The sequence below is a fragment of the Rana temporaria genome, chromosome 5, assembly GCF_905171775.1.
Source record: "Rana temporaria chromosome 5, aRanTem1.1, whole genome shotgun sequence".
In the NCBI taxonomy this organism is placed as follows: domain Eukaryota; kingdom Metazoa; phylum Chordata; class Amphibia; order Anura; family Ranidae; genus Rana; species Rana temporaria.
The window spans coordinates 8,594,127-8,607,814 of NC_053493.1; the positions used below are offsets into that span (position 1 = coordinate 8,594,127).

Genomic DNA, 13,688 nt, shown 5'->3' on the forward strand with positions numbered 1-13,688 from the left:
TGCGCAGTACACTTGTGTATAGTCGGGCAGGCTCGGCTCCTCTCGTGCTCACGTCCTGGACGTGAGCGCGAGAGTAGCCGAGCCTGCCCGACTATACCCGAATGTACTGCGCTCGGTATGTGCCGGCGCAGTGTTCAAACTCGGCGCGGGAAAGCGGGGAGGACACCGCAGAAGGACGCTGGACCCGACGAAGAGGACACCCGAAGCTGCAGACGGACCCGACCAAGAGGACACCCGAAGCCGCAGATGGACGCCGAACCCGACGAAGCCGCCGCGCAAGACACCAAAACTGTAAGTACTAAAATGTTTTTTTTTTTACAGGAATGCGGGTCCACGCTATACGCCGGAGCGCGCAATACCCCGATAAATACGGTAATAAATACCGCTATAGATAATGCAGTCGAGTAATCAGACTTCACTTTTTTGTAATCTTTTATTATAAAAAAAGGTAAAAGGACAAAAACGAGGTGCAATATTTGACACAATTTTTGATTAACACATTTTACACAATTCTCAGTGAATTCTCATGGTGCTCATCAGATATTTGATGATAAAAGTGCTCTTCATTTCCTGAAAATAGTCGCTCACAAATAACGGTGCCGAGGAAAACTGGCGTGATTGTGAAGAGTGAGAGATTTTTGTTTGGGTTAAAAATGTTGTCAAGTTTACAATTGTGTGTGTTGGGCCACATGCATAGCCGTGTGTTGGGCACCCCTGAATTAAGACAATAAATGTGACTTTTGGAAATACAACTACAAAAAATGGTGCGTTATCCCAAAGCCCTCTTGTAGGCGCTCATTAAGACCACCAATCAGAGCGCTTTGGCAAGTCGCCTTCCATTTACATGAAAAAAAAAAATTATTCCTTTCCAAAAAGTCACAACTTCATCATAAAACATTTATTGAATAAAAACACAAAACTTGGTTTGTATACTAAAAACTCCCAAACACTTTATATTGATCGTCTCATGAGGGCCCCCAGGAACCCCAGGGCCACAGCAAGGACGTTATATTTGGACTTGATACTGGAGGCACCGCTGACGTTGCAGAGATCGGTGGAACAGCAGGAAGTTTTGACAGCGGCGATGAAGCTGAAGTTTATCGGCTGACAATCGGCATTGCAGTTCTTGATGATGACTTTATAGGCAGCTGAAAGAAAAAAGGAAAAAAACAAACACACAAGTTAGAGATGTGGGGGGGGGGGGGGGGGGAGAATAAAATATTTGACCATTTGCGAAGATCTAAGAACAGGCATGTATCCAGTAAAGGACGTCTAGTTAAAGAGGAGTTCCACCCTAAAAATGGACCTCCGCTTAACCCACTCCTCGCCCCCTTACATGCCACATTTGGCATGTAATTTTTTTTGGGGGGGGGGGGAGTGGGGGCTTCAGTAGAAGGGGACATCCTTCCGCCGAGGGGCTGGAAAGGCGATTAGCTTAATCGCCTTTTCACAGCCCCTCCCTGTAGGTGAGCGCCTGTCCAATCGGACGGCGCCGTGCGCATGTGCAGTGGGTGCCCGGCCGTGAAGCCGAAAGCTGTCACTGCCCACAGTAAGAATGAAGGGGGGGGCGAGGAGCGGAGCCCCGGCCAGCGCGTCGCTGGAGCCGTGGAGCAGGTAAGTGTGTTTATTAAAAGCCAGCAGCTACACTTTTTGTAGCTGCTGACTTTTAATAAACTAAAAAAAAATGGCTGGAAAACCCCTTTAATGGAAGCAGGTGACCACACTCACAAGATGTGAAATAAAAAACAACCACACACACTGGATCTCTCCCGATTGACTTCTTGTAAACTCAGAACTGACAGGCGACCATCATTTAGCCTTTCAGTAATGGTGCGTAAACCTATAAAATCCAAAATCCAACAGGTAAGGGGGGGGGGGGGGTGGCGCTGTTACGTTTTATGCATTTATGACCAAACGCATTAAACTAGTCAATGCGATCCCTTACCTGTTGAACTGTGCATTTGGATTTACAATAAAGGATTTGGGATCCTTCACATCCCAGAGTGCGGTCGCCTGCGTCCATTTACTTGATTTTTTTTTTGGCTGTGAACCGGCACCCTGACCAGTGACCGTGGTTTGTACAACACAAAAAAAAAAAAACGCAATAAGCGATATTACTTATTTATTACTAGTACTGGCGGCGAACAGTGATTTTTATTGTGACTGCGATATTGCGGCGGACATAGCGGACACTTTTGACACCATTTTGGGACCACTCACATTTATACAGCGAATAGTGCTATAAATATGCACCGATTATGTGACTGGCAGGGAAGGGGTTAACCACTAGGGGGCGATCAAGGGGTTAAATGTGTTCCCTAGGAGTGATTCTTACTGTGGGTGGGGGGAGGGGACTGACTGATCGGTGTCCCTATGTACAAGGGACACATCGGTCTCCTCTTTGACAGGACGCGGATCTCTGTGTTTACACAGAGGTCCTGCTCAGTTACTGGGCAATCGCGGGTGCCCGGTGGACATCGCGGCCGCCGGGCACGCGTATCGGGTTCCCAGTAACACGGCGGGTGCGCCCCCCTAGTGGCTCAGCAAAGGACGTCATATGACATCCTCCCAAAACTAGAGCATCATCGTGCCGCCGTCAATTGTAAAGTGTTTAAAGAATAAAATTAGCACATGAATGGAATGTACACAATATTACATTTGAGTTTGAGTCAAACAATAACCACAATTTCTTGGTAAACCACCCAACGTGTCGGAGAGTCAAGTCTCCTTCAGGGGTATATAGAAGAAATCGGTCAAGTATATGTTTACTGAAACTCGTTTATGCATAACAAAAACAAAAACCGGACAGCCGTGTCCTGATATGCTGGTCTACGGTAATCTACAGCTGGTCATTAATGTGGCCTGAGCGGGCTGGGACAGGGTTGCCACCCAGTAATACCGAAGCCAAAGATGTACAGAACCCTTAACCACTTGCCGACCTCCTCATGTACATTTACGCCGGCAGAATGGCACGGACAGGCACATCAACGTACCTGTACGTGCCTGCCTAGACGTGGGTGGGGGGGTCCGATCGGGACCCCCCCGGTACATGCGGAGGTCGGGTCCGCTCGGGGAGCGATCCGGGTAGACGGCGCAGCTATTTGTTTATAGCCGCTCCGTCGCGATCGCTCCCCGGAGCTGAAGAACGGGGAGAGCCGTGTGTAAATACAGCTTCCCGTGCTTCACTGTGGCGGCGCATCGATCGTGTGATCCCTTTTATAGGGGAGACTCGATCGATGACGTCATTCCTACAGCCACACCCCCCTACACTAGTGTAGCACTTACCCCCGAAGGAGCTGCTGGTAATTGATTGGGCCTGTACTCTGCTTTTCTACCCCAAATAATTTGTCTCAACCCGCTTGACACAGCTGTGTAACAGTGTGGATGTGAAACCTTCACTAAACGGAACAACCCCACATAACAGTGTGTATATAGTGTACCTTTATCGCTATCTGGGCATCCGTTGTTCCACCTGTTAGAATAATGAACAAGCCTCACACCAATTGTGATCAACCAAAATGTAAGTTTACTGGAACTAGTATAAAGACAGTAGTTATAATAACTGCATCAACATACAACTTACTATAATAGTGCAATGAGTGTACACAAATTATTAACACTTAAAGGTCCCTTGAGCCTCTACTGTGGCGCGTCTCCAAGTGGGACTAGTGCTCAGAGTGACAATGCCTTGACACTGGTCACCTTCCCACTTCCAGTACGGCCGCACCAAACATACCAATGCAAGGATATCAACACAGCACAATACAGTTTCTCAAGAGCTTCCCCTGAGGTATAAGGCAGCCTTTTGTCTTACTGTATCCAAAGCACAAACCCTCCCAATGAGAAGTGTAGTCTCTGGTCTTCTTTTTCTTCGGCTAGCGATTATACTGCAGTGTTTGTAATCCAATGGTTTAACAAGTAATGAAGTAACATATCTGAAGAGTGATAACAATTCCTGCTATACAACACACTTGTAGATGCCTTTGGTGTAGGTATAACTTAATCATCAGTCAGCCCTCAATGAAGCATAGGCTTTTAAACCTGATTGAACTCAGTCTATTTGAATGAGACCTCCCCGTAGGACTACAGGTCCCAGCAACACTGTGAAATGAGTCTAAGTGTGTTACGGGTGTTAAATAACTTCTGGGCGACAGCCCTCTCACCACTCCAGGTCTGGAAAGTTGTGAACCTCCGCTCCGGCTGTCTCAGTCCTGCTGCCAGTCAGCACTGTCACACTGCTCCGCTCCGCAAGCAAACCAGACATCCACTTTGCTCCTTCAAGGGTCCTGGATCTTCAGACCCAATCACACTGCCTCTCCAGCACACTGTGGTAAGGCAGAGTCAATGGATGTTCTGCTCTGCACGATGTAGGCCCTCTTCTGAACACTCCTTCACAGATCCTTGCAGGCAGACCATGCATCCAGAAGAGACAGAAAATGGCTGCACTCTGCCTTTTATTACCCACCCAGCATGCAGTTCAGCCATTTAGTGTTCATGGGTAAGTGAGTGAGCATTATGGGTAAGTGAGTATCTTCAGTCAATAAACATTTTCTGCTCTGCCTGTGTAAGTTAATATATCTCTCTCACATTGGCATTTGGCTCCCTCTAGTGGTATGCAATCTTTAGCATTACATGACAAAAATACCAGTGCTACATACTCCCCCTGCTTTAAGTCTTTGGTCCCCAAAGATATTCAAACGCTTAGCTCTATTACACATTTTTGCCTCTAGGCGATTGCACAATACTGACAGAGGAGCCTCCCACCAGTTCTCATGTGATGGGAGACTGTTCTGTGCACTCACAGCTGACACTGTAGTGTCTGGTACAGATGTGTCAAGGGGTGGGTTGGGGTTCTCTCTTTCTGAATTGACAGTAGAGAGACCAGGCATTTCAGAATTTCTTTTGGCAGTAAAGCGAGTCTGGTTGGAGCATTCACCCAGCACATCATAAGTTAATCTTTTGGGTGCATGAATCTCTCTTTTAACTCTTTGTCTCTTGGGTGTAGGCACTATCTTCGAGCAGGTACTATCCTCTCCCACTTCAGACTCTTGTACTTCAATGTCATTAAAGGACGAGTGATCCTCAGAATGTCCATTTTGTGGCACAAATTCTGGGGCTTCTGGTCTAAGAATTCCATTGTCCTTTCTTCTTCTGTGGGGTGAACAGTTTGCATCAACTCCTGGCATTTCAGGTGACCACAACCAGCTTATTTCCATCTCCTCCTCCTCACTACCTTCTGTGGCAAGGGATCCAGATTGAGACCTAGTTACAGGTCGAGGTACAGCAGTAGACGTGGACGGTAGTTCCTGTCGTGAAGTTATTCGGACTGCTTCTGTTAGAGGTAGGAGGTGATTCCGGTGCCACATTTTTAATGGTCCTGTACTCCCTTCCGGTTTGATCTGATATACCGGCAGTCCTGGGAGTCGTTTGCATACAATGTACGGCTGTGACTTCCAGCGATCAGCCAGCTTGTGTTTCCCTGGTATGCCCAGGTTTCTCAACAAGACTCGGTCACCAGGTTGTAGATCTTGAATCCGTACCTTGAGGTCAAAGTTCCTCTTGTTTCTACTTCCTCTTGTGTCCGATGTGGCTTGGGCTTTTTCATATGCGGCCTTCAAACTTCTCCGCAATCTGTCTACATACCCTCGGTGAGAAGTCTCTGAGGTGTGGTCCAGAGAAGTGCCAAAAGCCAAATCCACCGGTAGTCTGGCTTCTCGTCCAAACATCAGACGATAAGGCGAATACCCTGTAGCATCACTTACGGTGCTATTGTAGGCATGTACCATGGCTGTGATGTGTTTACTCCACTGTTGTTTTTGTTCAGAGGCCAGAGTCCCCAACATGTTGAGAAGGGTTCGGTTAAACCTCTCTGGTTGAGGGTCCCCTTGTGGATGGTAGGGAGTAGTCCTGGATTTTTTTATGCCTAGTAGATCCAACAGTCGTCTAATAAGGGTACTCTCGAAGTCTCTTCCCTGATCTGAGTGGATCCGTTGAGGCAAGCCATAGTGAATGAAGAATTTTTCCACTAAGGTCTTCGCCACTGTAGATGCCTGCTGATCCCTGGTGGGAAATGCCTGAGCGTATCGGGTGAAGTGATCAGTGACTACCAGGATGTTTCCTTGCCCACTCAGGTCAGATTCCAAACATAGGAAATCTATGCATACTAGATCCATTGGCCCTTGACTCTCTAAATGGCCCATTGGGGCGGCTCTTTGTGGTAAGGTCTTCCTTTGTATGCACCCGAGACAGGAATGACAGTAGCTCTCCACTTCAGTCCTCAAGTATGGCCAATAGAACCTGTCCCTCACCAGTTGGAGAGTCCTTTCTGATCCCAGGTGGCCATGGTGATCATGCAGGGCAATTAATACTTTCTCTCTATGCTTCTCTGGCAAAAACAACTGCCACTTCTCTTCAGAATCTTCAGAGGGGCCCCTTCTGTAGACCACCCCTTGCTGCAGCTGCAACCGATCCCACTCTTTGGGAAGCAGGCAAGCTTCCTTCTGAGCGCTCTGGAGAAGTAGATCAGGGTGTTGGCTCTCCAAAGCCTTCAATACCAGGCCACAAAGTGGATCTTCCTGTTGGTCTCTCCGGAGGTCCTTCCTAGATAGCTTAGGTAGACCCTCCTCCACAATTTGAGTGACATTACAATAGCACTTAGGCACCCCCGCAGCGGACACTCCGACTTCTTCAGCCCTGGCTCCACCTTTCACTTGTTGTTCCGCCCCCTCACAAAGGGCTCTCACACTCTCAGGGGTAAGCTGGGTCCATCCTCCTGAGTGGTCCTGGGAACAGTGGGGCCTTCTGGACAGTGCATCAGCATCTCGATTCCCAACTCCTGGTCGATATTTCAGGCTGAAAGTAAATGCAGAGAGGGCAGCCAACCATCTATGGCCTGTGGCATCCAATTTTGCTATAGTGAGCAAGTATGTGAGAGGATTGTTGTCCGTCTTAATCACGAACTCGGCGCCATATAGATAGTCTTTTAATTTGTCTACTACTGCCCACTTCAAGGCCAGAAACTCAAGCTTGTGAGTTGGGTAATTCCTCTCAGCAGGTGTCAGACTCCGGCTCACATAAGCAATAGGTCGTAAATGTCTGTCATACTCCTGATAAAGCACTCCACCTAGTCCATCTCGGCTGGCATCCACGTGCAGTTCGTAGGGTCTGGTAGGGTCTGCATAGGCCAAGACCGGGGCAGTGGTAAGGCTCCACTTCAGCTGTCTAAAGGTCTCTTCGCATTGCGGAGTCCACTGGTCTTCGATGGACTCTTTCTTCTTCCTAGGTCCCTCTTTTGGTTTTCCAGGTTTGTCCGAGTCAAAACCAGCTTCCTCTTGGTTCTTCAACAGCTCAGTGAGTGGATGAGCTATCTTGGCAAACCCTTCTACGAACCTACGGTAGTATGAACAGAACCCTAAAAATGACCTAAGCTCGGTCACATTCGTGGGTCTGGGCCAAGAGGTGACAGCTTCCAGCTTCTGAGGGTCTGTGGCCACTCCTTCGGCGGACACAATGTGGCCCAGGTAACTCACTGAAGGTTGATAGAATTGGCACTTCTCCATGGAGATCTTCAGGCCTTCATCATGGAGTCTCCTCAAGACTTTCTCCAGGCGCTCTTCGTGCTCCTCCAATGTTCTGCCAAACACTATGACGTCATCCAAATATACCAGCACTTCAATCAGGTTCATGTCACCTACAGTCTTCTCCATCAACCTCTGGAAAGTGGCTGGGGCTCCAGACAGACCTTGTGGCATGCGATTGAATTCAAAGAATCCTACAGGAGTAATGAAAGCGGTCTTCTCCCTATCTTCGGGGTGCATGGGGATCTGGTAGTACCCACTTTTTAAATCCAGCACACTGAACCACTTTGCCCCCGACAGGCTCTGTAAAGCATCTTCTATTCGGGGTGTGGTGTATTGGTCGGGAATGGTCCTTCGGTTCAGTGTCCTATAGTCAATGCACAGTCGTAAAGACCCATTCTTCTTCCTCACTACCACTATTGGGGAAGCATACGGACTCCGAGACTCGGATGATTCCTGTCTTCTTCAACTCAGCCAGCTGTTCCCGCAGATCTTCCAAGTCTCCCAATGGAATCCGCCTGACCCTCTCTCTGAAGGGTTTATCTTCCTCCAATCTAATCTTGTGTTCAGCACTTTTTGCAAGCCCCACATCAAACTCACTTTTTGAAAACGCAGTTCTCCATCTCAGGAGCTGAGTTTTTGCTCTCTCCATCCAATCAGGTGTTAGGGGGGTGTTTTTCGGGGGGTGTTTTTCGGGTAGAACTCTTCCATAGGAATCTCTCCCTCTTGTCCACCCACAATACCATACGATAAGACTGGGGTTGCTTGATTCACCTGCCCCAGCAACACTCTAGCTGGCATCTTCACAGGTGAGGTTGTGGTGTTCCGGACACTGACTGAGACCTTCCCTCCGCTCCGCTTCAGCGCCTTGGTCGATAACAATTCTGGGATTATTTCCAACTCCTTATCTTCCTTCTCTCTGTCCGTCTCAAGGACGATGAAAGGTCCAGGTTGTCTCCAAGTCAGTTTGATAGAAGCTTTCAAACAGACTACTTCACCTGGTTGCACAATCTTCTCACTTCTGTCTAGGCGCCAGATTTTTCCCACTCCTTCCGCCGGGGCTTTCTGCTCATGCAATAGATTCTGGTACACTTGTGCTAGCATTGGGTGTACCTTCGTGGCTGGAGTGCTCTGTACTTGGACAAGCGGTGTCAAAAGTCTTCGGACCAGGTCGGTATTTGTCCCAATGATGAGAGAACTTCTATCAGCCCCTGGGGGGCGGGGACACACCACTGCCAGGGTATCGAAGGTTTCGGCCTTTCCTGCCACACTCGGGTCGAAGGTGAGCTTAATGGGTAGGTAGCCGTCATAAGGGAAATTCTGGGTCCCTAGGCCCCATATTTCCAATTCCTCCAGCTTCTGCAGTGGCAAGTGTCTGAGATGTTTTTCATAAAAGTCACTGTAAAGTAAAGTCACTTGGGCTCCAGTATCCAACAGGGCTTTAGTATAAATCCCTTCCACTTGGATGGGGACAATTGGAGAAGGTCCCACTAGCTCAGGAGGGAATCCATGGGGAGTGGCAGGTTTAGCCTGTTTGGTAGTTTGCACTTTTACGCCTCGCTTCTGTGGGCTCTTGACCGGATTCGGCCTAAGTGTGTCCCCAGGGACCTGGTATGTATGAGGTTGTTTGGAGCTGGCGGTTGTAACAGGGCGCCCAGCTGGCTCCTTCACTGGGGCCCTCTGAAGTTTTCCGCCGTCTTTTGACGTTTTGTTTCAGGATTTGCCGGGCTTGGGCATACTTGACGGTAGTGTCCAACTCCCCCGCAGTTGAAACAGGTCTTTGGCTTCGCCGGTTTCTCAGTCTGAGCGGCTGTAGGATCCATCGGGGTCTTAGGTGCCGGGACTTCCTCCCTCTGTGGTCCAACCAGCTTAGCAGTCAACAGGGCCATCATTTCCAACATCTTTCTGCATTTGAAACAGTTTTCCTAATTCAGACTGGGGCAGATGTTGTACAGGTAAGGACCAGGGCATTTGATCAGTGTTCACTGTCAGGACACTGGGTTCCTGGGAGCCCTGTAGAATTTCAGATTGATGCCCTTTGGTTCTTACTGTGGTGCTGGACTGAATTTTCCTTTGTTTCTTCTCCCTTTCCATCTCCATCTTGGCTGCTTCATTAGTCTCTTCAATGAGCACCTCATCTGTAGTGAAAGGATCGTCCAAGTACTGCCTTAACTGGAACTTGATATAGTCACTTCTCAGTCCTGTAGCCACAGACCTCAGGAATTTCTTTTGGATCAGTTCAGCCCCAAAGTGTTCATCTGAATCTTCTCCTTTCGAGACAGACAACAGGCGGTCTTTCAATTCAATGGCCCTGAATAAGAAATTCTGGGGAGTCTCCTGACTGCTCTGTGCCATATTTATCAGTTGATGATATAGCTCAGCAGCATCTTCCTCTTTGTAGTAGCTCTTTAGTATTCTCCTGAGTTGTACTAAAGTCAGTCCATTTTTCATTTCCAGCATGCCTCTGATACTCAGACCTGGGCTAATGGCGTTGACTACAGCCTCTACAATTTCGGATTCAAGATATCCTCTTTGGAGTCCCAGTTCAATCTGATGCAGAAGATTTGTATAGGACAGGTTGCCTTTCTGTTCCTTCTCTCCTATCTGACCTTCAATCTTGAAATCTTTCCGGATCGTCACCTCTGGCAAGTGGCTATGAGTGCAGTTCTGGATGACTGAAGCAGGTCTTTGCCTTTGCTTACCACCGCTCGAGTCCTTGCACGGGACACTTAACTCTTCAATGTGTCCTGCGATCATGCCGGAGGTCTCCTTGAACCTTTCTTGTATATTGCGGTACTGCCGTTTTAGGTCAGCTAGTTGTCGTTCCGACTGGGAACCTCTCCTGTGCGTGTCAACCACGGCCTCTTCCTTCTCCAAAGGAGGCCTTGTACTGATTTTGGTTGGAGTTGACCCAAAACTAACTCCCAGCATTGTCGGCTTAACATGTCTAGAGTTGGCAGAGCTCCCTCCGAGCCCCTCTGGGTGCGTCAGGTAAAACTTGGTATTGCCAGCTAGCTGCACACTCGAGCCTCTAAAGTTCTCCGGAATTCCCTTTCTCCATTCCAACAGGGCATAAGTGTGAGAGGTCCCACAATCTGGTCTGATGGCAATCACCCAGGCCTTTCTATCTGGGGACAATGCCTTTACAATCTGGCTGACCTGTTCTTCCTCCCAAGCTTCTCCTGGGAGTGCGATTGCCACGCTCGCTTCTGAGCGAGCGCCTTCTGCTTCACACCACCGCTCCACTGTGACTGGGTCCATACTGGTGCCAAGAGGGTGGGCTTAATTTCAGAGTAACAGGATCCCGGACGAGCCCCCACTTGTAGCACTTACCCCCGAAGGAGCTGCTGGTAATTGATTGGGCCTGTACTCTGCTTTTCTACCCCAAATAATTTGTCTCAACCCGCTTGACACAGCTGTGCAACAGTGTGGATGTGAAACCTTCACTAAACGGAACAACCCCACATAACAGTGTGTATATAGTGTACCTTTATCGTTATCTGGGCATCCGTTGTTCCACCTGTTAGAATAATGAACAAGCCTCACACCAATTGTGATCAACCAAAATGTAAGTTTACTGGAACTAGTATAAAGACAGTAGTTATAATAACTGCATCAACATACAACTTACTATAATAGTGCAATGAGTGTACACAAATTATTAACACTTAAAGGTCCCTTGAGCCTCTACTGTGGCGCGTCTCCAAGTGGGACTAGTGCTCAGAGTGACAATGCCTTGACACTGGTCACCTTCCCACTTCCAGTACGGCCGCACCAAACATACCAATGCAAAGATATCAACACAGCACAATACAGTTTCTCAAGAGCTTCCCCTGAGGTATAAGGCAGCCTTTTGTCTTACTGTATCCACAGCACAAACCCTCCAATGAGAAGTGTAGTCTCTGGTCTTCTTTGTCTTCGGCTAGCGATTATACTGCAGTGTTTGTAATCCAATGGTTTAACAAGTAATGAAGTAACATAACTGAAGAGTGATAACAATTCCTGCTGTACAGCACACTTGTAGATGCCTTTGGTGTAGGTATAACTTAATCATCAGTCAGCCCTCAATGAAGCATAGGCTTTTAAACCTGATTGAACTCAGTCTATTTGAATGAGACCTCCCCGTAGGACTACAGGTCCCAGCAACACTGTGAAATGAGTCTAAGTGTGTTACGGGTGTTAAATAACTTCTGGGCGACAGCCCTCTCACCACTCCAGGTCTGGAAAGTTGTGAACCTCCGCTCCGGCTGTCTCAGTCCTGCTGCCAGTCAGCACTGTCACACTGCTCCGCTCCGCAAGCAAACCGGACATCCACTTTGCTCCTTCAAGGGTCCTGGATCTTCAGACCCAATCACACTGCCTCTCCAGCACACTGTGGTAAGGCAGAGTCAATGGATGTTGTTCTGCTCTGCACGATGTAGGCCCTCTTCTGAACACTCCTTCACAGATCCTTGCAGGCAGACCATGCATCCAGAAGAGACAGAAAATGGCTGCACTCTGCCTTTTATTACCCACCCAGCATGCAGTTCAGCCATTTAGTGTTCATGGGTAAGTGAGTGAGCATTATGGGTAAGTGAGTCACTTCACAGTCAATAAACATTTTCTGCTCTGCCTGTGTAAGTTAATATATCTCTCTCACATTGGCATTTGGCTCCCTCTAGTGGTATGCAATCTTTAGCATTACATGACAAAAATACCAGTGCTACACTAGTAAACACATACACAGTGATCCCTAAATGTTACAGCGCCCCCTGTGTTTAACTCCCAAACTGCAACTGTCATTTTCACAATAAAGAATGCAATTTAAATGCATTTTTTGCTGTGAAAATGACAATGGTCCCAAAAATGTGTCAAAGTGTCCGCCATAATGTCGCAGTCACTAAAAAAAAAAAAAAATCGCTGATCGCTGCCATTACTAGTAAAAAAAATAAAAAAAATAAAAATGCAAAAAAACTATCCCCTATTTTGTAAACGCTATAAATTTTGCACAAACCAACCGATAAACGATTATTGCGATTTTTTTTATCAAAAATAGGTAGAAGAATACGTAACGGCCTAAACTGAGGGAAAAAAAAAATATATATGTTTTTGGGGGATATTTATTACAGCAAAAAGTAAAAAATATTGCATTTTTTTTTAAATTGTCGCTCTATTTTTGTTTATAGCGCAAAAAATAAAAAACGCAGAGGTGATCAAATACCACCAAAAGAAAGCTCTATTTGTGGGGAAAAAAGGACGCCAATTTTGTTTGGGAGCCACGTCGCACGACCGCGCAATTGTCTGTTAAAGCGACGCAGTCCCGAACTGTAAAAACCCCTTGGGTCTTTAGCCAGCATATTGGTCCGGGGCTTAAGTGGTTAAATACAAGGTATTAGCAGGTCTAGGGAAGATATAGTATGTTGAGGAGCCAATGGCCACTTGTAGATGAACGTGTGGTGACACACTGCCGGCGCCCAGACGTACTGGCGGTTTGTACAACCAGCAAGGAGCGGTGAGGTACCAACCTGGAGCGGTGCAGGTTTGTACTTCTATATGTAGCACTACCCCCGAAGGAGCTGCTGGATTGTTTTGGGTGGCATGTTACCTCTATTTCCTTGCCGCCTAGGGTATTAGATGAGAGTTGAGAAAAAGTTCAATGTCCACACTAGACTTTTTTTGCTTTATTTGCTGAACTTGATAAAAGAATAAAAAGAAGTAGTTGAAGAGGTGGAAGGGTAATAGGTAACAGGTACAGGTGCACAATTTCTGTCCAGAAACGCTCCTGCTTCCAGCAACACAGCTTTCGTCGCCACTCTAGCCAGAGTGGGTATTGCTCACCCGGATAGGACTCTCTCACTAACCTAGCAGCTAGAATAACACACGGAAAACCGACGTTAGACCTACCGGTAACGGTATTTCTATGAACCTTCCAGGACGGCACCCGAGAGATGATGGCTCCTCCTGCAGGAATCACATGACAGTTTAAAAGGCCCCGCCCTTCCCCTTGCTCCTCAGTATGCAATAGAGTAATCCTGAACTGGTTCACAAGGGACGTAGTCCTTATCGGTACTTACCTTTTTTCCCTTTTCCCATAGGGTGGGAAGTAGGCCTGCCGTCCTGGAAGGTTCATAG

General features: G+C 47.6%; 1 protein-coding gene across 1 annotated transcript in view; it reads right to left on the reverse strand.

The window, feature by feature from the left end:
- Positions 1-727: 727 nt before the first annotated feature.
- The window catches only part of LOC120939792 (lymphocyte antigen 6E-like), a 30,007-nt gene continuing 17,046 nt past the window's right edge, over positions 728-13,688 (reverse strand). Inside the window, exon 3 of the mRNA XM_040352148.1 lies at positions 728-1,148. Within this exon, the coding sequence (XP_040208082.1) occupies positions 952-1,148 (197 nt within the window). The 3' untranslated portion in view covers positions 728-951. The remainder of the gene's footprint in view (positions 1,149-13,688) is intronic.